The following is a 25,342-nucleotide window of genomic DNA, read 5'->3' as shown; positions in this document are numbered from 1 at the left end:
AGCAAACCCAATCATAGCCAAAAACCTGAAGGGATCTGTTTATAAGTGTCCAAGTATTATCAAATTTTGATGAGAAGGACGTAGAAATCTTTTCATTTCATTTGAGAAAGTTATCAAACAAATGAAATGGTCCATGATCATGTGGGCTTTGGTGATTCAAACAAAATAATAGTTCAAGCTAGTGATGCATCACTATCAGAGGAGTTATCTGGGGAATATAATGAGGTGAAAGAAAAAACAATTTTGTATGCATATGAACTTGTGCCAGAAACTTAGACACTTTAGGAAGCTGAGGGAACCTAGACAAGTACACATAGATCACAACAACAGCAACAACAAAAACATAAATTGCTGGAAAAGCTCAGCAGGTCTGGCAGCCTCTGTGGACAAAAATCAGACCCTCAGAGGAAGGGTCACTGGACCCAAAACGTTAACTCTGAATTCTCTCCACAGATGCTGCCAGACCTGCTGAGCTTTTGCAGCAATTTCTGTTTCTGTTTTTGTTTCTGATTTCCAGCATCCACAGTTCTTTCATTCGTTTTTAACCAAGCATTCATAGAGTTTGAAAGGATCAAACAAAGTAACTTTGGTAGGTGGATAAGGGCATTGAAAATAGATCAGATTTTCAAGGTTCACTCCCCAAAGTAGTGAGAACTCCTAGGGAAGAGCACAGAGTTAAAGCTGCAAGATTAGCAGTCAAAATGACAAATGATTGAGTTAGTTCATAAATCAGAGTTTGGCTTCTGACACCAGTTTCATTCTGTCAGGGATAGAAATTGGGGAAAGGAGAAGCCTTCAAGTCGTAAAGGAAAAGGAGATCTCATTGTATGTGGGAAAGATAGTTTACCACAAGTTAAAAAATAAACCCATGAGCATGGAAGAGAAATAAAAAATCATCAGGTGTTTTCACTATAGCAAAGTAGAACACATGAAGTCGCAGTGCTGGTGGTTTAAGAAAACCATTGGGAAGACAGATTGGTAAAACAGGATAAGCAGTGGGGTTTATTAAAGTGGTAAAGGAGATCCCAGCAGAAGCTAAAGAGCTGCAAACAAATGTATGGCCTGGTCAAGAGTTGGTTAATAAGAAAGTACCAGATGTTAGAACAGCAGATGCAGCATGAATAGGTGAAGGCTGGCTCCCACAGAACCAGGGTTTAATATAGCTTTCAATGTTGAGGTTTTGAAGTTGGTTCAGGAAGTTGCTATAAATCTCTCTGCCACAGCAGAAAAACTTAAGTTCTGTGTCGCTGCCCACATTTTCTCTTGGTGTTCTTTACTCCTGGACTGTAAAAACTTTGCATGTGACACACTCGATTTTACTGAATTTGCCTGTGCCAGGTGTGTGTTGATGGGATGTTACTATATTGGAACAATTCTGTTAAGTTTCCTAATAAGTTAAAGTTATACCAATTCTTCTTTATTTTGTTTGTGTTTTAACTGGGTTTAAGAATAAAGTGTGTTTTCCTTAAAGCTGAATAGTGTGATCAATCAAATTATATTTGGAACACGACACCTTACGCTAGCCTTTAAATAAGACAAGGGTTATGGTCTAGGCGATCTCCTGATTTATTTGAAGGGGATTCGGTCTGGTCCATAACAAAATTCTGTTGTTTACTACTCTCTATATCTGTCCTGCCACCTCTAACAACTCAAGTTATTGTTAATTAATTGAATAAATCAGAGTTTATTATGTTGTTTGAACATTTGTGCATTTTCAAAAAAATAAATCCATTTCAGTACAGCTGTTTGTTCGTTAGCACTAATCTATGAACCAATGGTGCAATAATGACTACTCTATGTAGGTCGTGTGAGATATAACAATCGATTGTTATTACAGGCACAGGATCTGCAATAAAATGTAACATCAATATCTGTGAACATTTATTTACTGAAGACTTTTGTTATTGCTGGACAGGTGCACACAAGCCCCCCTTCTTATGCTCTTGACAGAGTGGTGGCAAGTTTTCGAATGCGCAGTCAGATGTTAGTTGATCACCTTGAAGAGCACGATGAGGTTCTTCGTCATAAATTAGATGATGATAGTGATGGTGAGGAAGAAGAAAAGAAGAAAGAAAACATAAACACGCAGCCTTCAAGGTAGAAAAAATATAAATTGCTAACTTCAGGCACAGAGTCACATTTCTTTTAAATGAGTTGAGCATTTCTCATCCTCCCCTGGTTGAAGTAAAGTTTTTTCATGCCCCCTCTAATCCTTCTAACAATCATCTTTAATCTATTGCTCTTGATAATTGACTAGGACTAGGGAAAATAAGTCTTCCCCAACCTCTCTATTGAAGCACCTCATTATTTTGTGTACCTCAATTAAGTTACCCTCAGTTGCCTCTGCAGTAAGAAAATCAATCTTAATTTATCCGATCCTTCCTCATAATCAGCAATTTTCAAGCCCTGGCAATATTACAGTACATTTCCTCTGTACTCTCTGTACAGCAATTATGTCCTTCCTGTCATGTGGTGACGAGAACTGTCCAAATGTTTCAGCTGTGGCCGAACCAGTGTCTTGTACAGTTCTGATATTACTTCTTCACTTTTGCATTCAATACTTCACTCAATGAAGGAAAGTATCCTATATGCCTTCTTTAACATCACATCAGCCTGTCCTGCTATGTTGAAGGACCTGTTCGCATGCAATCCAAGGTTTCTTGTTTTTCCTACACTTCTCAATACCTTCCCATTTATTGTGTATTCCTTTGTTCTATTTACTCTAACTCACCAAATTATCTTGCACTTTTCCAGATTAAATTATATTTGTCAATTTTCCACTTAGTCAACCAAACCAATGATACCATTCTACAATCATCAGTCATCCTCTTCACTATCAAGTACTAAGCCAATTTCTTTGTGTCTTCTGCAGGTTTCCCAATATATCATCCATATCTAAATCTGAATCACTAATATATGCCATAAACAGCAAGCAACCCATCACTGAGCCCCGTGAAACACCACTGTGCAAAAATATTCATCGACTCTTGTCCTTTGTTTCCTGTCAATTTTGAATCCATATCGTCACAATCTCATGCATTCCATGGACCTGAATCTTTGCTTAACAATCTTCCATGTGGGATTTTGTCAAATGTCTTAATAAAATCAATCCATACAGACAACATCCGCTACACTACTTTCATCAATCCTCCTTGTATTTCCTCAAAAAATTCAATTAAATTAGTAGTATATGAGCTTCTCTGTACAAAATTATGTTGACTATCCCCACTTAATCTACTCTTTTCCACTGAACAGTTAACCCTATCTCTCAGTATTGATTTTAATAGCTTCTTCTACCACCAAGGTTGGAAGGGCCAACCTATAATTACTTGGCCTGTCCCTTGCATTCTTTTTGAACAATGGTACAATGGTCACAAATCTCCAATCCTCATCTGTATCTCGTGAAGGTTGGAAAAAGATCTTCATACCTGCTATTTCCTCCCTGGCCTCTTCAAAACGTTTACAGTACATTCCATCCAGCACTAGTGTTTTATGCCCCCTTCAAAGAGGTCAGTCTTTCCAGTACTTCTCATTATGTTGACTTCATCTAATATTTCACAGTCCTCAACTTCAACTAGAATATCTGAATCATCCCTGACCTTTATGAAGACAGAGAAAATATGCTCATTTAGAACTCAGTTCACATCTTCTGCATCCACTCACAAGTTATCATGTATACCTTTGATAGGCGCAAACCTTTCTTTGGTCATCCTCTTGCTCTTAATCTACTGATAAAACACCTTTTGAATTTTCAGTAACTTTATTGACTAATGCATTTTGGTATCCTCTCTTTGTTTTCGTAATTTCCCTTTTCACATCACCCCGATACTTTCTATATTGTATTGTAGAATAATTCCAGTCTGGTGCAGAACGTCTGTGATTACTTGCATGTGGTGTATTGTATCAAAATGTTCACATGATAAAATTTTGCTTATGGTAAATACAATAATTTTATTTTTAAACCAAATTATAAAGTCATTTTCTGCTATATTAGGCACCGAATAAAACATACTTGGACTCAAAAACCATCCCATGTGGTTAACAACTCAAAGTTATTCAAAAAAGGTTTCCGTATGGACAATCAAGAAAAGGGTGACAACAAAACAGAATTGGACTCAGGGAAAGGTATGTGCATAGTTTGAGAAATTATAAACACCCTCTAATCCATTATGTAATGGTACAGTACCAGTAAATTTCAATTCACTCTACTGCAACAGTAATTTTTGTTTGTTTCCGTTATTTTGTTTATGTAGATTTTTCTTTCATTTTCTTCATTTCATACATCATTACCTGACCACATGAACAAACAAAGTAGGGATATAATGGGAATGCTTAATGGGATGTGAGAAGTTGAATTCCTTAAAGATCTCTTCAAGTTTTCTCCGATCAATTATTTCTATGAAGCATTAGAGAATTGCACATTGGGGTTTGTTGTTGGCTTAAATTAGGATCCCCTGTAAGTTAGGTCAATGGGAACAGAAATAACTGAAGTATATATACAGATTAAATGAAGGGAAAAACTGAGACAGGTCTTATAATTAGGACTAAGTCTTTGAATGAATTCAGGAAGCATTTTTACAAAAATGTGAAAATCTGAATTTCACCATATTAAGTCAATTATAAATTCAAGACTGAGATTGTCAGGTGTTTATCAAATCACAATGTAAAGGTTGGAAAGATGGATAAATCGAGTTGACATCTAGATTATTGATGATCTTATTGATTGTTGGGATAGACTCGAAAGGCTGAGTGACCTACTAATTTCTGTATTTTGGAAGGAATATTAAAACAATAGATTGGCATAAATATGGCAATGTTATGCTTCAGTTATGCACAATGAGATATGCAAAGATAATGTATTTGGACTCTTTCTCATACTTTCTTCTATTTGCAAAATTAACCTCCTCCATGCAGCTTAGATTAGATTACTTACAGTGTGGAAACAGGCCCTTCGGCCCAACAAGTCCACACCGACCCTCCGAAGAGCAAGCCACTCAGACCCATTCCCCTACACCTAACACTACGGGCAATTTATCATGGCCAATTCACCTAACCTGCACATCTTTGGACTCTGGGAGGAAACTGGAGCACCCGGAGGAAACCCACACAGACGCTGGGAGAATGTGCAAACTCCACACAGACAGTTGCCCGAGACGGGAATTGAACCCAGGTCTCTGGCACTGTGAGGCAGCAGTGCTAGGTTAGTTGAGATTGAAAGTGGTGGGAGCAGTCTCTACGTTGGTACATCACACGCCATAACTTAACTCAACTACTTCTGTATAAGTATTTGGTTTACTTTATTTTAAAAATTATTTTCTTTCTTTTTTTTGAATATGTAGCTCCACAACAGAATTCTTCCTCTGAGGCTGACCGTTTGCGACAGAGCCAAGTGTTAAACATGAAGAAATTGAAGACTGCAGACAAGGATGTGGCGCATTCCAAGCAGAAAATAAGGGAACTTGCCATCAATATTCGTATGAAGGAAGAACTCATTAAAGAATTGGTTAAAACAGGTTAGAAGTGTTAAACTTTACTAAGTATAGGTTGGCAGAATACCAGCTGTTTTTTCTTACTATTGAATTAACAGGAAGTAGACAAAAGCTAATGTTCTGCTTTTTGTTGCTTTATTTAGGACTGTAAGTTCAGAGGTTTTCTACTTTGAATGTAATTAATTGTTAATAGTGTGGGCATGTTAGTTATAAGCTGAACTATTTTAACTTAAAAATATATGTATAACAGTACCTTATATTATATTAGCACCTTTAATGTAGTAAATATCCCACAGTGCTTTATGGTAAGATTATTAAATAAAATTTTTCAACGAGCCAAAAAAGGAGATATCAGGATAGATGACTAAAAGCATGTTGAAGATGTGTGTTTTATGGAATGTCTTAATGGAGGTATCACGGCTGAGAGATTTAGAGAAGAAACTTCGGAACAGGGCCTTTGGCAGATAGAAGCCTGGCTTTGACAGCACCGTGATAAAAATTAAGAATGGTGAAAAGGCCAGATTGGAGGAGCACATATACCTGGCTGTTTGCAATTAGAGAGGCATTGCTCAACTGTAATATAAAAGAATAGGGATGTTGGTGAATAGGATTGGTCCAAATTAGGACATGAACAGCAACGTTTTTGGCTGACCTCATTTTTATGAAGGGGCAGAATGTGGAAGGTGGGCCAGGTGTAGTCAAGTTGAAAGCATGGATGAGCTGCGGTGGAATAGTGTCAGCCATTGCTTCAGCGGTGAAGTAGGTAATCTTAGAATGGAGAGATATGTGGTCAGTTGCTCATCTCATAGTTGGCTATGATGTCAAGATTGCGAGTGGTTTGGTACAGCTTCAGACATTTATTAGGATAAAGGATGGAATCAGTGACAAGGAATGGAGTTTGTGGAGGAATCCAAGCACATGGCTTTGCTATTCCCGTTATTTAGTTGGAAGAACTTTCGGGTCCAGTGAATGTTGGGCCAGTAATGGTAGAGATGTTGTGAGCTGACATGCAAAAACTGATGCCGTGTTTTCGTACAATATTACCAAGAGATAGCATACAAATATAAAATGGGTGAAAGCAAGGATGCACGAGCGTTACACCAGAGTTCTTGGTAAATGAGTGAGAAGAGAAGCTATTAAAGATGTTTCTCCAGCTATAAATGATTAGGAAATTAATGAAAGCAGGTGAGTGTTAAGCTGAGCTAAGTTAAAGGAAGTCATTTAAAGCTGTTAACTTGCCATTGATTTATGAAGTTGGTCATAAACTGATGTCACTATTATGTCAATCCCAGGTGCACAGTTTAACAGCATAGAGTCATAGAGTCATAGAGATGTACAGCACGGAAACAGACCCTTCGGTCCAACTCGTCCATACTGACCAAATATCCCAACCCAATCTATTCCTACCTGGCAGCACCTGGCCTATATCTCTCCAACCCTTCCTTCATATACCCATCCAGATGCTTTTTAAATGTTGCAGTCATACTAGCCTCCACCACTTCCTCTGGCAGCTCACTCCATACATGTATCGACCACTGCGTGAAAAAGTTGCCCCTTAGGTCTCTCTTATATCATTCCCCTCTCACTCTAAACCTATGCCCTCTAGTTCTGGACTCCCACCGCAGGGAAGAAACTTTGTCTATTTATCCTATCCATGCCCCTCATGAATTTGTAAACCTCTATAAGATCACCCCTCAGCCTCCAACGCTCCAGGGAAAACAGCCCCAGCATATTCGACCTCTCCCTATAGCTCAAATCCTCCAATCCTGGCAACATCCTTGTAAATATTTTCTGAACCCTTTCAAGTTTCACAATATCCGTCCAATAGGAAGGAGACCAGAATTACATGCAATATTCCAAAAGTGGCCTAACCGATGTCTTGTACAACCACAACATGACCTCCCAACTCCTGTATTCAATACTCTGACCAATAAAGGAAGGCATACCAAATGCCTTCTTCACTATCCTATCTACCTGCGACTCCACTTTCAAGGAGCTGTGAATCTGTACTCCAAGGTCTCTTTGTTCAACAATACTCCCCCGTACCTTACCATTAAGTGTATAAGTCCTGCTAAAATTTGTTTTCCCAAAACTCAGCACCTCACATTTATTGAAATTAAACTCCACTACCCACTTCTCAGCCCATTGGCCTATCTGATGAAGATCCCATTGTAATCTGAGGTAACTTTCATTTGCTGTCCACTACACGTCCAATTTTATATAAATAATGAAAAGTAGTGGACCCAGCACTGATCCTGTGCCACTCCACTGGTCACAGGCCTCCAGTCTGAAAAATAACCCTCCACCACCACCCTCTGTCTTTTACCTTTGAGCCAGTTCTGTATCCAAATGGCTAGTCCTCTCCCTGTATTCCATGATATCTAACCTTGCTAACCAGTGTCCCATGGGGAACCTTGTCAAATGCCTTACTGAAGTCCATATAGATCACATCCATCGCTCTGCCCTCATCAATCCTCTTTGTTACTACTTCCAAAAACTCAATCAAGTTTGTGAGACATGATTTCCCACGCACAAAGCAATGTTGACTATCCCTAATCAGTCCTTGCCTTTCCAAATACATGTACATTCTGTCCCTCAGGATTCCCTCCAACAACTTGCCCACCAATGATGTCAGGCTCACTGGTCTATAGTTCCCTGGCTTGTCCTTATCATCCTTCTTACACAGTGTCACCATGTTAGCCAACTCCAGCCTTTCGGCACCTCACCTGTGACTATCGATGATACAAATATCTCAGCAAGGGGCCCAGCAATCACTTCCCTAGCTCCCGACAGAGGTATAGGGTATATCTGATCAGGTCCTGAGGACTTATCCGCTTTTATATGTTTCAATACATCACATTAAACACTGATACAAGATACTCATTTAGTATTTCCCCCATCTCTTGTGGTTCCAATTTATAATTAGCAAGTTAGTGCTAAATTACTGTACGTAGCTATGCCAGGCTCATTACTTAATGTCAGTTATTCATACCTATTATAGAGTCATAGAGATGTACAGCACGGAAACGGACCCTTTGGTCCAACCCGTCCATGCCTACAAGATATCCCAACCCAATCTAGTCCCACCTGCCAGCACCTGGCCCATATCCCTCCAAACCCTTCCTATTCATATACCCTTCCAAATGCTTCTTAAATGTTCCAATTGTACCAGCCTCCACCACATCCTCTGGCAGCTCATTCCATACACGTATCACCCTCTGCATTGTTGACAATTAAATCTTAAATACTGATAATTATGATTGAAGGTGTTAATGAATAGAAATTAATGATGTGACTATTTATTTGATGATGTACTAAAATGGATTTAGTTACAACAATGATTTATGCATTTCCTGATACAGGTCATTCTGCTATAATGTGCATTTTGTTAATGCAAATTCACTATTATGTGATTTACAAATTGGGGACACAGTTTCTAAAGCATGCACTTTTAAAACGTGTGTTGGCTGTAACATGATTACATCACCAGCTCTTTAAGCACTATTTCTACAGCATGATTTTTCCGCAGTGCGGGGTTGTGCCAGAATGCCATTGTGGTTATCGGAGAACTACCTGTATGGATATAATATTGTAAATATTAACATATTCTAAATGACCTGATGCTGTTGAGGCTGTTTGATGAGCCCAAGTTGGGCATTATTTCTTCTCTGGACTTAGATTAGATGGTAGTCCTTGACAGTTCTTGACTAATAATTAAAGGGATGCAGTCCTGGACCTGGGGTCAGGAGTGTTTATTACATTGTTTCTGCAAATAGGTGAGGTTTAATGTTGTCATTGTCAGCAGCATCCATCCATGTAGGTATGATGATTGACAAGCAGCGAATCAAATCCATTGGGTTTGGGGTAGCTTCCAATGGTGCACTTTTGCTGATGGCTGAAAAGATCAATCTGAGACAACAGGTTCTGTCCCAAGTGCTGCTTAAGAAGCAGTTATTAGATGTGACATTGAGATGTTGTTTACATAGTGTCTCACAAGTATGAAAATCAATATTTTGGGGCATTCTTTGCACCCTTGCAAGTATCCTTGATGCAGAAATTTGTCTGTCCTACTAGCCTTATGGCTAAGGTACTCAGAAAGTCCTTGGGTAGGTATCCATTTTTTATCCTTTGAATGTGCCTGAGTTAGAGATGTCACCTCTGCTTAATGAGAGCCAACTTACTTGGGACACTTGGCTTTCAGTGCACTGCTACATTCACAATTTATCCTCCACAAAATGTTAAGAACAAAGGGCTCATGAATTAGCATCATGGTTTGAAAATTCAGCTTCAATTTATTCTATACGTATTTCATAACTTTCTCAAAGGTAGGGTTAGACGCAAGGCATGGCATTGACGCAAGGCCTGAGGAACATGACCTGAGAGCAGAGGTAAAACCCAAGATGCAGTGCCTGGAAAGAGGCAAGGCCCGAAGAGAGACAAGGCTGGGGTCTAGGGGCAATAGGCAAGGCCAGAAGGCAGGTCAGGAGACAGGATTGAGAGCTACAGTCGCAGAGGGAGAAGAGTTGGGGCAAGACTGCCTGGGGTTGAGAACAGAAGTGCTGAGTGAAAGGTCAGATGAGCATACAGGCCTCAGAACAGGAAATCTTGCAGGTGACTTTCAAGTAAAATTGGCAACAATAAGCAGTTATTTTTATAGTCACGAGAAATCTTTTTGCCAGCACATAACCAACCCAGCAAGAGTCAGTCTAATTCTAGATTTAGTCTTATGCAAAAAAAGTTGAGCAGATGGATGAAGTAGCAGTGGGATAATCATTTGGGAAATAATGATCGTAATACAATTAGATTTAGCATCATTGCAGAAATGGACAAAGATGGAACAGGAATAAAAATTCTAAATTGGGAGAAGACAAATTGTGTGAAGCTGAGATGTGATCTGGCAGAAGTGGACTGGTTACAGCCTCTTGAAGGAAAAAATCAATACAAATCAGTAGGAGGTATTCAAAAGCAAGATTTTACAGTCATAGTGTAGACATGTCCCTACAAAGGGAAAAGGTGGTACTGCCATATCTTGAGCCTCCTGTTTATCCAGAAGCATGGAGGGCAAGATAAAGTAGAAAAATAGACCCTAAGAAAATCTCAAAAATAGTAATTCTTTCGGAAACTTAGGGAAGTATAGAAAGTGTGTGAAAAAGGAAATTAGGAAGGCATAGATAATATACAAAAACAATGTCTGGCCAAATTAGGGGAAAATCCAATGGTGTTTTATCGTTTCACTAACAGCAAGAGGATAAATAAGGAAAGAGATATGTTTATATTTGAATGAAGAAATGTGTCTTCTAAATTAGTATTTTGTCTCTGTTTTTAACAGAGGAGTGATGCAAACATTTTTGTTAATGACAAGGAGTGTGAAATATTCAATGAAAAGAGAAGTAATGGAAGGACATAACTCTTTAAGAGCATAAATCATTAGAGCTATATGAATTACATTATAAGCTATTAAAAGAAGCCAGTGAGGAAATAGTGGATACAATGAGGATTATTTTCCAATCCCACTAGATGCAAGTGGGGTAACAGAGGATTGGAGATTTATGAATGTTATATCAGTATTTATAAAGTGTGTGAGAGAAAGGTCAAATAATTATAGAATGTTCAGTCCAACCTTGATGATAGGAAAATGTGTAATGTTGTTTCAAAAGGCATTGATTAATCAGGTAAGTAAGTATGGTTTTGTTAAGGGAAAGTTTTGTCTTACTAACCTGTTGAATCTTTTGAGGAAGTAACAAGGAGAATTGATGAAAGTGATGCAGTAGATATTGTCTATATGGATTTTAGTAATTGCAATTTCATTGCAGGAGACAGCTGAATATTGGATTACGTAATGAAAGTAATAGCGTTGTAATGCTGGAACTTTATAAGACCTTGGTTAGTCTGTGGGTGAAATTGTGTATACAGTTCTGGTTACAACATTACAGCAAGGACATATTTGGTGTATAGAGTCTGCAGCGAAAACTTAAAAAAATGTTGTCAGGACTTGACAATTATAGGTATGCTAGATACCCAGATAAGCTAGGGTTATTTTCCTTAGAACATAGGAGGCTGCGGAATAAATTAATTGAAGCCTACAGAATAAGAAGAGGCTTGGTTAAAGTGAACAGGGAAGACCTGTTTCCCCTAGCGAAATTACCAGGGGTGACAGATTTAAGGTAATTGGTAGAAGGATCCCAGGGGACAGAGTGGTAAGTTTCTGGAATTCTCTGCCAGTTGGTGTTTGCAGACAAAAAAAAACTGCAGATGCTGGAATCCTAAGTAGATAGGCAGGAGGCTGGAAGAACACAGCAAGCCAGGCAGCATCCGGGGAAGAAGAGATACATTCGAAACGTCAACTTAGAGTCATAGAGATATACAGCACGGAAACAGACTCTTCGGTCCTACTCATTCATGCCTACCAGATATCCTAAGTTAATCTAGTCCCATTTGCCAGCTTTTGGCCCATATCCCTCTAAACCCTTCCTATTCATATACCCAACCAAGCACCTTTTAAATGTTGTAACTGTACCAGCATCCACCACTTCCTCTGACAGCTCATTCCACACAGGCATCACCTTCTGCCTGAAAAAGTTGCCCCATATGTCCCTTTTAAATCTTTCGCCCTTCACTTTAAACCTATGCCCTCTAATTTTGGAATTGCCACACTCCGGGTTAAAGATCTTGTTTATTTACCCTGTCCATGCCTCTCATGATTTTATAAAGCTCTATAACATCACTCCTCAGCCTTCAACGCTCCAAGGAAAATAGCTGAAAGCCTCCAACTCTGGCAACAACCCTGTAAATCTTTTCTGAACCTTTTCAAGTTTCACAATATCCTTCCAAAAGCAGGGAAACCAGAATTGCACACAGTATTCCGATTGAGGCCCGATCAATGCCCTGTACAGCTGCAACATGATCTCCCAAATCCTATTCTCAATGAACTGACAAATAAAGGCAAGCAAACCAAACATAACACGAACATTAGTTGGCTGGAAGCAGGATTCCCACTCTTTATTCACAGGAAGATCTTATTGGTTTGTAGCTCTGTAGTCTCAGCAGTACCACATTGGAACAGTATCCACTGCTAGGATTATAAATAATCCTAATAGCAAGAGTTGGATATCCAGACAACTAGACAGTTGAGGGAGCAGAAGGGAGGGCTATGGATAGTCGGGGAGACACACCAGCATTATAACAACTACCAGGCAGGGAAGGAGCATGTAAGGGATGGGAAAACCTTTTTTTTGGAGGAAGGGGGTGGCTGATCTGAAAAGGGGAAACTAGTTATTGAGGCGAACTCTCTCCCACCACTTTCCCACCTGAGATTTGAGCAAGGTGAGCTGAGAGGTTCCCCTGTCCCTGAAATCCTCTGGCTAGCCAAAGATATGCAATTTGGCAAATCTTGAATGTAATTGGTTCTCAAGGTCCTCAATTGTGAACAGTGTGGGTAGTAGGGCTACTCTAGGCCTCTTCCATCCTCAGTAAAATTACTGAATGTTTGTGGATAGAAAGGCTACCAGAGAAACGTTATGCCTATTAAGGCTTCAGAGCTGGAACCTTCACATTCTGCCAATTGAATATATTCGGGGCGAAGAGGGTTACCTCAGATTGATCAGATGGGCCAATGGCAGATGGAACAGCACAGCAGGTCAGGCAGCATCCAGGGAACAGGAGATTCGACGTTTCGGGCACAGGCCCTTCTTCAGGAATGAGCAGAGAGTGTTCAGCAGGAGAAGATAAAAGGTAGGGAGGAGGGACTTGGAGGAGGGGCGTTGGAAATGTGATAGGTGGAAAGAGGTCAAGGTGAGGGTGATAGGTCGGAGTAGGATGGAGGCGGAGAGGTCAAGAAGAAGACTGCAGGCCAGGAAGGCGGTGCCGGGCTGGAAGGATCCGGCTGAGACAAGGTGGGGGGAGGGGGGATGAAGAAACTGGTGAAGTCCAAGTTCATCCCCTGCGGTTGGAGGGATCCCAGTCGGAAGATAAGACGCTCCTCCTCCGACCGTCGCGTTGTTGTGGTTTGGCGGTGGATGAGTCCAATGACCTGCATATCCTCGGTGGAGTGGGAGGGGGAGTGGAAATGCTGTGCTACAGGGTGATTGGGTTGGTTCGTCCAGGTGGCCCAGAGGTGCTCTCTGAATCGCTCCGCAACTCCCCCTCCCACTCCACCGAGGATATGCAGGTCATTGGACTCATCCACCGCCAAACCACAACAACGCGACGGTCGGAGGAGGAGCGTCTTATCTTCCGACTGGGAACCCTCCAACCAAAGAGGATGAACTTGGACTTCACCAGTTTCTTCATCCCCCCTCCCCCCACCTTGTCTCAGCCGAATCCCTCCAGCCCGGCACCGCCCTCCTGACCTGCAGTCTTCTTCTTGACCTCTCCGCCCCCATCCTACTCCGACCTATCACCCTCACCTTGACCTCTCTCCACCTATCACATTTCCAACGCCCCTCCTCCAAGTCCCTCCTCCCTACCCTTTATCTTCTCCTGCTGAACACTCTCTGCTCATTCCTGAAGAAGGGCCTGTGCCCGAAACGTCGAATCTCCTGTTCCCTGGATGCTGCCTGACCTGCTGTGCTGTTCCAGCAATAAAGTTTCAACTTTGATATTTTCATTATGGTGATGCAATGTTAAATTGATTAACTTGATCTTGAGTGTCTGTTGAACATCCATCAAAATACAATGTAGAAGAATATAGAATAAAAAAAGCTGAAAGCACTGCAGATGCTTCAAATCAGGAAATAAAAAACAGAAATTGCTGGAAAAGTTCACCAAGTCTGGCAGCATCTGTGGAGAGAAATCAAAGTTAATGTTTCGGGTCCAGTGACCTTTGCTCAGAATTTGCTTAGTCCTTCCTTCCTGAGAAGAATATAGATTAAGAGCTCCTAATTGTTTGATCATTGCAGACAAAATATTGAATGCAGCAATAAAAATCATGTTAGGGTATAAAAGAATACACCGATTAAAATGTCACAACTATCCTTGCAAGTCTCACCTTGCTGGTAGATGCTAAAGTTACAAGATTAAAAGCTGGTTTATTCATGAGCACCAAACATGTCACATTACCGAACTGCCCACTGACACAAATAGGGCGAACAAAGAAACAATGCAATCATCAAGTTAGACTTTAAGTATTGGCAACAAGAACAGACTCAATGTCTTGAATGCTGATTGTGTGATTGTAGATAATTGAATTCTTGGAATTAAGACAGACGTGTAGTTTTCAACTATTCCATCAGTTGATCTCTTAGAAAGACTGAACCATAATTTCCCTTTGAATAGTGTCCAATATTCAGTTGTTATTGTAGACAAATTCAGAATCAATATGAAAAATAAAGCAGGACTTTGCTATAAGCTGTCCCTGATAATATTATCAAGTGTTCCAACTTTCTGATGTAATTTCTATTAAACCCTGGATATCTGCCCAAATGAAATTATAATTAGATTTTAGTGGTGTACGGTCGTGAGTCGCATTTTCCTTGAGCATTATTTTCACATTTAGCATTAATTAGAATTAAGTTGCCAGTGTTGCTCAGAACCAGAAAAGATAAAATTGAATCGAAAAGGCCTCAATGCGCCATGTTAAAAGTCATCTAGATTCCACAATTTCTCCCACTAATTTATCTGATTTGTTCTTCTGTCACTCCTACTCTCCAATCTAGGCTTTCTGTTCTCAGCTTTGCCTTTCTTACCCTCTTCCAACACTTCCAATTTCACTATTCATTTAGCCTCAATTACACTTTCCTACAGCTAACTGCCAGGGCACTTTTGGGTCATTATAAGTAGGCTATGGAGAAGGGCCTGTGCCCGAAACGTCGAATCTCCTGTTCCCTGGATGCTGCCTGACCTGCTGTGCTGTTCCAGCAATAAAGTTTCAACTTTGATCTCCAGCATCTGCAGACCTCACTTTCTCCTCAATGGCAGATGGAGTTTTATTCAGATGAATACTAGGTGCTGCATTTTCGGAAAGCAAATTTTAGCAGGACTTATAAACTTAATGGTAAGGTCCTAGGGAGTGTTGCTGAACAAAGAGACCTTGGAGTACAGGTTCATAGCTCCTTGGAAGTGGAGTCGCAGGTAGATAGGATAGTGAAGAAGGCATTTGGTATACTTTCCTTTATTGGTCAGAGTATTGCGTACAGAAGTTGGGAGATCATGTTGCAGCTGTACAGGACATTGGTTAGGCCACTTTTAGAATATTGTGTGCAATTCTGGTCTCCTTCCTATTGGAAGGATGTTGTGAAACTTGAAAGGGTTCAGAAAAGATTTACAAGGATGTTGTCAAGGTTGGAGGATTTGAGCTATAGGGAGAGGTTGAATAGGCTAAGGCTGTTTTCCCTGGAGCATCGGAGGCTGAGGGGTGACCTTATAGAGATTTATAAAATCATGAGGGGCATGGATAGGACAAATAGAGAAAGTATTTTCCCTGAGGTGGGGTGTCCGGAACTAGAGGGCATAGGTTTAGGGTGAGAGGGGAAAGATATAAAAGAGACCTCAGAGGCAATGTTTTCACGCAGAGGGTGGTTGAGTATGGAATGAGCTGCCAGAGGAAATGATGGAGTCTAGTACAATTGTCTACATTTAAAAGGTATCTGGATGGGTATATGAATAGGAAGGGTTTGGAGAAATATGAGCTGGGTGCTGGCAAGTGGGACTAGATTGGGTTGGGATATCTGGTCGGCATGGACTGGTTGGACCAAAGGGTCTGTTTCCATGCTGTATATCTCTATGACTCTAATTAAAAACCGGCACCTCACCTGTGACTATCAGTGATCTAAGTATCTCGGCAAAGGGCCCAGCAATCAGTTCCCTAGCTTCCTACAGGGTTCTAGGCTACACCAATTATATCCTGGAGATTTATGCATTTTAAGACATCTAGCACCTCCTCCTGTGTACTATGGACATTTTTTCCCCACATTCTGTGTCTTCTATGTCCTTCTCCACAGTAAACACAGTAAGTACAAAATACTCATTTAGTATCTCCCCATCTCCTGAGGTTCCACATGGAGGCTGCCTTGCTGATCTTTGAGGGGTCCTATTCTCTCCCTAGTTACCCTTTTATCCTTAATGTGTTTATAAAATCCCTTTGGATTCTCTTTAACCCTATTATACGAAGTATTCTGAGATGATTAAAGAGAATGTTCTTTTTTGAAGAATTGCCCATCCTCGTCTTTACTATTATTCTGTCATATTTTATTTGTGAAGAATTTATTGTATTTTAATCTATTTATTTGTAAATTTATTCATTCAGGTCAAGATGCTCAAGCTGTAAACCGGCAGTATTACCAAAAGATCACTCAATTAGAACAAGAAGCTGAGCAGGCCAAGACTGAGCTGTCAGAAGCTCAGAAACAATTACAGGAACTGGAGAACAAGGAACTTCGGGATGCTGCAGAGAAAACAAAGTTACAAAAAGAATTCCGCAAGAAAATGGAAACCGCCAAAGTTAAAATGCAGGTTAGCCACTATACAGTAGCCACCCTCTGTGGTTTGATTTGTCCTTTTGTTTGATTTATTTAAATTATCATATGTGGATCTCACAAGCAGGCCCAATATTTATTGCCTATTCTTAATTGTCCTTAGAAAGTGGTGAGCCACCTTGAGCTGCTGCAGTAAGTAGAACCATATTGCAGTTTTTTAGGAAGATCCAGAGTTTTGGTTCAGCAATGGTGAACAAATAGTAATGTAAATTCAAGTCAGGATGATCCATTACTTGGAAAGCAACTTGCAGGTGGTGCTGTTCTCATGCACTTCTTGCCCTTATTCTTTTAAGAGATAGAGATTGCAGTTTTCGAAAGTGCTGTCACTGAAGCCTCTGCGACTTCCTGTAGTGCAGTTTGTAGATACTATGCAATGCAGCTACTGTGCACTACTGGTTACGGCAGCAAGTGTTAAAGTGGGAGGTTGAATTGTTGATGAAGCAACATGCTGTAGTTTTGATTGTGTCAACAGTTTTGAGAGTTGTTGGAGTTATATTCAGGCAAGTGAAAAGTATACAAACTCCTGATTTGTGTTTTCTACATCAGCTGGTTGATGTTCATATTGTAATTCTAATGGAAGAGTTTGACTTGTATAAGACTAGTTTTGGAGCATGTGTTCAGACTACGTCTTGAATGTTGTGGGAGCCCAAGGTTTTATCCAGTGAATTTGACTGTTTCTTGAGATCCTGTGAAGTAAGGGTCTCTTCTGACCTGTATGAATCTCTGATTCTGACCATCATTGGCTAAAGACTGGTATTAGCAATTCTGGGGATTTTGGAAGGAGACCAAGATGAATCAAGCATTTGGTAATTTTAACTAATAATAATTGCAATGCTTCAGCTTTGCCTTTTGCTCTGATATGCTGGACCTCCCATCATCCCATCAAGATGTACTTCAAACTCCTTCTTCCAATTAGTTATTTACTCAATCATCACCTTCTACAATTCAATGAGACTTTACAGCTGTATAATCTGTTGGTTGTGGAATGGCTAACTTCTGTCTATAACATGCTGCATCTGCCGCTTAGTATGCATGCTGTAGTTTCTCTGACTTGGCACCTCATTTTTGCTTTTGTCTGGTGCGACACTTGGCTTGTTCTCCTTTTTTTTCATCAAACCAGGTAGGTTCCTTGGTTTGATTGCAAGAGTAGAATGAGGAATACTTGAGCTATGTGATTACAGATTGTGTTCAAATACAATTCTGTTGATCTGCAGTACCTCACAAATGATGAACAGAATGAACAACTGCATCTATTTTGAATCTATTCCATTTAACGTTTTGATATTGCTATACAACACGGTTGAAGATGTTGTTTGTGTGAAGATGGGAATGTCTTTCTGAAAGAAATGTACCATGCCTCTTCTAACAATACTACCATTGGAGGATGAATCTACAACAAATTGATTGATAAGGTCATGGTTAGGTTATTTCACCACCTGCGACAGACCCAACCTTGTTGACATGTACTTCAAGACTCTGCCAACTAAACTGGTTGCGGTGCTACTCAGGCACTTTGGTGACAGACTTTGAAGTCTCCTACCCAAAGAACTTCTGTGTTCTTAATGTCCTCAGAGTGTCTTAAACATAGATAAGTGCCTTAACATGGTAGGGGGAGGGATTGGACATTGGATATTAGGTTTCTTTGCCCATGTCAGAACTCGTGCCAAATGCAGTTGACATTCCTGCATGATGAAGACATTATGACTGCTGATAGTATCACACCTTCAAGATTCACATGCGCACCAACATTGTGTCAAGGGTGTGGAATCCCGTTTGGTACTGATTTAGGAGTAGGTGAGTCTGTGACCCTGGAAGCAAGGCTTCCAAGCTAGTGGGTGAGATGTGACCCTGGGAGGTTGCAAGACAAGTGAGACTGAAAAGAAGTGATATGAGTTTCAAAGTGGGGAGAAGAGCCTCAAAGGGGAAGATTGGCTGTAAAGGAAAGCAAGCATTTTAATTTTTTTTTGCTAGGCCCTAGTTGCCATTGAGAAGGCGGTGGTAAGCTGCCTTCTTGAACCATTGCAGCCTACGTGCTAAAGATTGACCCAAAATGTCCTTTGGAAAGCAATTCCAGGATTTTGACCCAGTGGCAGTGAAGGCACAGCAATATATTTCCAAGTCAGGATAGTGAGTGGCTTGTAGGGAAACTTACAGGTGATAGTGTTCCCATATTTCTGCTGCACTTGACCTTCTAGATAGAAGTGGTCATGGGTTTGAATGGAATGGTCTGAGGATCTTGGGCAAATTTCTGCATATAATCCTGTAGATAGTACACAGTTCTGCTTCTGTGTTTTGGTGGTTGAGAGACTGGATGCTTGTAGATGTGGTGCTAGTCAAGTGGGCTGCTTTGTCTGGATAGTGTCAAGCTTCTTGAGTATTGTGGAGCTGCACTCATCCAGGCACTTGGGGAACATTCCATCACATCCTGAATTGTGCTTTAGAGATGGTGAACAGGCTTTGGGGAGTCAGGAGGTGAGTTACTCACTGCAGTATTCCTAGCCTCTGTCCTGCACTTGTAGCCGCGATATTTATGTGGTGAGTTCAGTTGTCAATGATAACTGCAGAATGTTGATCATGGGGGATTCAGTGAATTGCCATTGAATGTTAAGGCACAGTTGTTAGTAGTTTGTACGTGATATACCTGGGCAATTTTCTATACTGTTTGGTAGATGCCAGTGTTGTAGATGTACTGGAACTGGCTTAGGGTGAGGCAAGTTCTGGAGCACAAGTCTTCAGTAACAGGGCCCATTGCCTCTGCAGTATCCAGTCCCTCCCACCATTTCTTGATATTGTTTTGTAGAATGAATTAATTTGGCTGAAGACTGCCATGAAGACATCTGTGATGTTGGGGACCACTGCAGAAGACCGAGATGAATGATCCGATTGGCAGTTCTGGCTGAAGATTTGTGCAAATATTTCAGCCTTATCTTTTGTGCTGATGGGTTGTGCATTTCCACCATTTAAGAATGGGGATATTTGTGTAGCCTCCTCCTGTAGGTTGGTTGTCCATTTATGACTGGGTGTGGCAGGACCGCAGAGCTTAGATCTGATTCACTGGTCATAGGATCGCTTAACTATCACTCGCTACTCATGCTGTTTGGCACGCAAAGTCCTGTTTGATAGCTTCACCTCATTGATACCTCATTGTAGGTGTGCTTGATGCTGGTCCTGGCTTGCCCTGCACTCTCTATTGAACTAGAGTTGATGGTAATGTTCAAGTGTGGATGGTAATGTTCAAGTGTGGATGTGCCAGGCCATGAGGTTTCAGACTCTGTTGGAGTCCAATACTGTGTCTGTTGATGGCTCACATTACCTCATGGATGCCTAGTTTTGAAGTGCAGATCTGTTCAATGATGCACAACATAATAGAGGCCATTCTCAATGTGAGTACTTTGTCTCCACAAGGACTGAACGGTGGTCACTTATACTGATTTATGACATTGGCAGATGCATCTGCCACAGATGGATTGGCGAGTATGTTTTTCCCTCTAGTTCCTTCAACTGCTGCCACAGACCCAATCCAGTAGTTATGGCCTTTCGGACCCAATCAGTGCAAAGAGCAGTGCTGTTGCTGAGTCACTCACTGTGGTAGGCATTGCTTATTCAAGTATTGTTCAAAATTGAGGAGTACTGATTCATCAGCAGAGGGAAGATGGTACGTAATAATCACTGGCTAGTTAACCCTGATGCCATGCGATTTCTTGAAGTCTGGAATCAATGATGAGGGCTCCCAAGGCAATTTCCTCCTGATGATATACCACAGTATAATTACCTCTGCTAGGTCTGACCTGGCAATGGGATAGGATATATCCAGGGATGGTGATGTTAGTGTCTGGTATACGGTCATACTCACAGAAACATACCTTACAGACAAGGGGCTGTTGCTTGAGACAGCTCTCCCAATTTTGGAACTAGCCCCCAGATGTTTGTATCAAAGACTTTGCAGGGTTGACAGGGCTGTTTTTATCATTGTCTTTTCTAGTGCCAGGGTCAATGCCAGCTGGTCCATTTAGTAGCTACTTATACATGTAAGTGGCTTGCTAGGCCATTTCAGAGGACATTTGGGAGTCAACCAAATTGCTGTGGTTTAGGAGCCAGACAAGTGAGGATGGTAATTTTCTACCCTGAAAGACATTAGTGAACCACATGGGATTTTCTGACATTGGTCAATGGTTTCATGGTCATCAATAGATTTTTAATTCCAGGTTTTTTCATGCATATCTGCCATAACGGGACACAAAACCGGTACCCAAAACACAAACTCCACTTTTAAATTTTAAATCTTTCAACAAAAGAGTAGTGATGCTATTGCAATGAACACTGTATCATTTGGATAATTTAATACTGAACAATTTTATTTAATAAATATTTGCATTTAAGTCATACCATCTCAGAATGTCTCTCACACACCATTTCTTAAAATGTAGTTACTATGTTAAAGACAAATATGCAACCATTTAGCTGTGATCTCACCAGCCAATGGAAAGAATGTTAATGCTCATGGATCTTTGTGTTTAGAAGTGTGTATATGTTATTTTTAAACAAGAAAATTTGTACTGCGCTCTTACGCATATTGTTTTGTGTTAAATTAAATACTATGGTATCCAGGAACTTAATGCTTCCTTAGTGCATTGTTGGTTTATGGTTAATGGAGCATCGGTGATTATTGAAGATATTGATGGAATCTTATAATTCTGCTTCTTTATGTGTCCAAATACTCCATATGTCAACACAAGTGCAGAAGATCTGATCGGGTGTACCCTCGAACTCTGTAGGAAGCTAGGGAAGTGATTGCTGGGCCTCTTACTGTATCATCAATAGTCACAGATGAGGTGCCGGAAGATTGGAGATTGGCTAACATGCTGCCACTGTTTAATAAAGATAGTAAGGACAAGCCAGGGAACTATACACCAGTGAACCTGATGTTGGTGGTGGGCAAGTTGTTGGAGGGAATCCTGAGGGACAGAATGTACATGTATTTGGAAAGGCAAGGACTGATTAGAGATAGTCAACATGACTTTGTGCATGGGAAATCATGTATCATAAACTTGATTGAGTTTTTGGAAGAAATAACAAAGAGGATTGATGAGGGCAAGCGGTAGATGTGATCTATATGGACTTCAGTAAGACGTTTGACAAGGTTCCCCATGGGACACTGGTTAGCAAGGTTAGATCTCATGGAATACAGAGAGAGAACTAGCCATTTGGCTACAGAACTGGCTCAAAGGCAGAAGACAGAGGGTGGTGGTGGTGGGTTGTTTTTCAGACTTGAGGCCTGTGACCAGTGAAGTGCCACAAGGATCAGTGCTGGGTCCATTACTTTTTGTCATTTACATAAATGATTTGGCTGTAAGCATAAGAGGTATAGTTAGCAAGTTTGCAGATGACGCCAAAATTGGCGGTGTAGTGGATAGCGAAGAAGGTTACCTCAGATTACAACAGGATCTTGATTAGATGAGCCAATGAGCTGAGAAGTAGTCAATGGAGTTTAGTTTAGATAAATGTGAGGTGCTGCATTTTGGGAAAGCAAATCTTAGCAGGACTTATACACTTAATGGTAAAGTCCTAGGGAGTATTGCTGAACAAAGAGACCTTGGGGTGCAGGTTCATAGCTCCTTGAAAGTGGAGTTGCAGGTAGGTAGGATATCCTTTATTGGTCAGAGTATTGAGTACATGAATTGGGAGGTCATGTTGCGGCTGTACAAGACATTGGTTAGGCCACTGATGGAATATTGCGTTCAATTCTGATCTCCTTCCTATTGGAAAGATGCTGTGAAACTTGAAAGGGTTCAGAAAAGATTTACAAGGATGTTGCCAGGATTGGAGGATTTGAGCTATAGGGAGCAGTTGAACAGGCTGGGGCTGTTTTCCCTGAAGCGTCGGAGGCTGAGGCGTGACCTTATAGAGGTTTATAAAATCATGAGGGGCATGGATGGGATAAATAGGCAAAGTCTTTTCCCTGGGGTGGGGGAGTCCAGAACTAGATGGTATAGTTCCCATTCCTGAAACTATTCCAATAAACTAATCTGTATCCTCACTGATGCCTTTATGTCTTGTGAAATTGTGCTGCCTGAAACTGGACACAATACTCCAACTGAGGCCAAACTAGTACAGGTTTTGTAACATCTTTGCTTTTGTACTCTTTGCCTTTTATAACTGTTTCCTGCATCTCCCTGCCACCTTTAAAGACTTGTAAACATAAAATCTATGATCCCCAACCCCGCTCCAACACCCTTATTGCAATTATTATAGAAAGATTATGATTTTAGCTTGCTGGAAATAAGGTTAAATGTTGATTTCATTATAGGGTTGAAAGCAATTGAGAAGTAATTAGCTGTTGTTGGAGGTTGGTTTGGTTTGCATAGTTTTGTTATTTAAAACTGAAGTCCAGCTGTAACAAATATACTGCAACCTATGGTGTACAAAATAACTATCATAAAAATAACAAACGTTAAAGATCTGATCCTGTTCCTTTTAGAGCCTGCAGAGGAAACAACAGGAAACAAAAAAGTTGTTTTCTTTATCAGCGCAGAGTGAGAAGCATTTGATCCAGTTGAGTCAGAATGTGGAAAATATGAAACAACAGCAACAGCTGCTTCAGAAGAAACTGCATGAAGAAAGCGAGAAAAAACGAAAACTGGAAAATGAGATTGAAAGAGATCAGCAACTAATTAAAGTAAGAACATTTCACAGTCAAATTAGCAATTACAAAGAAATAAATTATACTTATCAGTTGTATAGATGTTTTTGTATGAGAAACTTACTGTAGTAACATATCTTTCCTTAAATTTGCCATTTAATTTGTCACTAATTGTACATTACCTTTTTTAAAATCCCCACTAATATGGAAGAATTTTACTGAAAAGGTGGGCATGTTTTGGTAGGGGTGGCAGATTAAAACTGCTGAAATTGGGAGGTAGTGTAATAATGGTCAAGTCAGTGGACTAATAATCCAGGACAAAAGTGAGTACTGCAGATGGTGGAGATTAGAGTCAAGAGTGTGGTGCTGGAAAAGCACAGCAAGTCAGGCAGCATCCGAGGAGCAGGAAAATTGACGTTTTGGGCAAAAGCCCTTCATCATAATCCAGGACCTCAGGCTAATATTCTATTGACATAGGTTTGAATTCCACCATGGCCGGTGGTTAAATTTGAATTCAATAGCTAAATGTAGTCTAACAATGATCATGTAATCATTGTTGATTGTTATAAGAAACGTCTTATTCACTAGTGTCCCTAAGGGAAGAAAATCTGCTTTTTTTTAGATTAGATTAGATTACTTACAGTGTGGAAACAGGCCCTTCGGCCCAACAAGTCGACACCGCCCCGCCGAAGCACAACCCACCCATACCCCTACATTTACCCCTTACCTAACACTACGGGCAATTTAGCATGGCCAATTCACCTGACCTGCACATCTTTGGACTGTGGGAGGAAACCGGAGCACCCGGAGGAAACCCACACATACACGGGAAGAACGTGCAAACTCCACACAGTCAGTCACCTGAGGCGGGAATTGAACCCGGGTCTCTGGCATTGTGAGGCAGCAGTGCTAACCACTGTGTCACTGTGCCGTCCCTGATTTGGCCTATGTGTGCTTCCAGGCCCACACCGATGCAGTTGACACTAAACTACCCTCTGAAAAAGCCTAACAACCAACTAAGTCATATCAAGATGCTACCAAGTCTAGACAGACCACCCGGCATTGACTTAGAGGAAACAACAATTGCCCTATTGATTCTGCAGATTATTCCTTTATAACAACTGGAAGTTTGTTCAAAATTGGGCAAGCTGTACCAAAGACTAGTCAAGCAACAGTCTGACATAGTTATATTCAAATAATAATTTCTTACAGCCCTACATACCTTGTGATTCCCTGATTATGTTCTGAGAAACTCGGAGAAAGTGAGGACTGCAGATGCTGGGGAGTCAGAGTGAAAAAGTGTGGTGCTGGAAAAGCACAGCAGGTTAGGCAGTCTTGTGGCCAACCACTTCAACTCCCCAAGGACATGCAAATCCTGGGTCATCTCCACTGCAAAATCAAGGGTACCCGTCAACATGGTTAATCATTCCATCTTCCTCTAAAATCTTACCACTGACATCCAGTCAGCCCTCGCCTGGTTCCATTCTTATCTATCCCTTCATATTTGAAGAGCTACCATCATGGCTTCTCTTATCATTCATGTATACAGTTACCTTTGATATTTCCTAATTTTTATAGAGTCATAGTGTCATAGAGATGTACAGCATGGAAACAGACCCATCGGTCCTACCCGTCCATGCCGACCAGATATCCCAACCCAATCTCATCCTACCTGCCAGCATTTGGCCCATATCCCTCCAAACCCTTCCTATTCATATACCCATCCAAATGCCTCTTAAATG

General features: G+C 40.7%; 1 protein-coding gene across 4 annotated transcripts in view; it reads left to right on the top strand.

Moving 5' to 3' along the window:
* Window positions 1-25,342, top strand: part of LOC122561287 (kinesin-like protein KIF27) — a 142,148-nt gene that overhangs the window by 57,454 nt on the left and 59,352 nt on the right. For all 4 annotated transcript variants that reach the window (XR_006314985.1, XM_043712962.1, XM_043712952.1 and 1 more), the window contains 5 exons: window positions 1,916-2,097; window positions 3,995-4,125; window positions 5,340-5,513; window positions 16,732-16,937; window positions 23,439-23,636. Coding sequence is in view for 3 of the 4 variants with exons in the window: in XM_043712962.1 (XP_043568897.1) it covers window positions 1,916-2,097; window positions 3,995-4,125; window positions 5,340-5,513; window positions 16,732-16,937; window positions 23,439-23,636 (891 nt within the window). In the remaining variant the exon portion in view is untranslated. The remainder of the gene's footprint in view (window positions 1-1,915; window positions 2,098-3,994; window positions 4,126-5,339; window positions 5,514-16,731; window positions 16,938-23,438; window positions 23,637-25,342) is intronic.

The sequence above is a fragment of the Chiloscyllium plagiosum genome, chromosome 2 (assembly GCF_004010195.1).
Source record: "Chiloscyllium plagiosum isolate BGI_BamShark_2017 chromosome 2, ASM401019v2, whole genome shotgun sequence".
Taxonomy (NCBI): Eukaryota; Metazoa; Chordata; class Chondrichthyes; order Orectolobiformes; family Hemiscylliidae; genus Chiloscyllium; species Chiloscyllium plagiosum.
The sequence above is the reverse complement of the archived record's forward strand: the minus strand, read 5'-3'. Positions and strand labels throughout refer to the sequence as shown.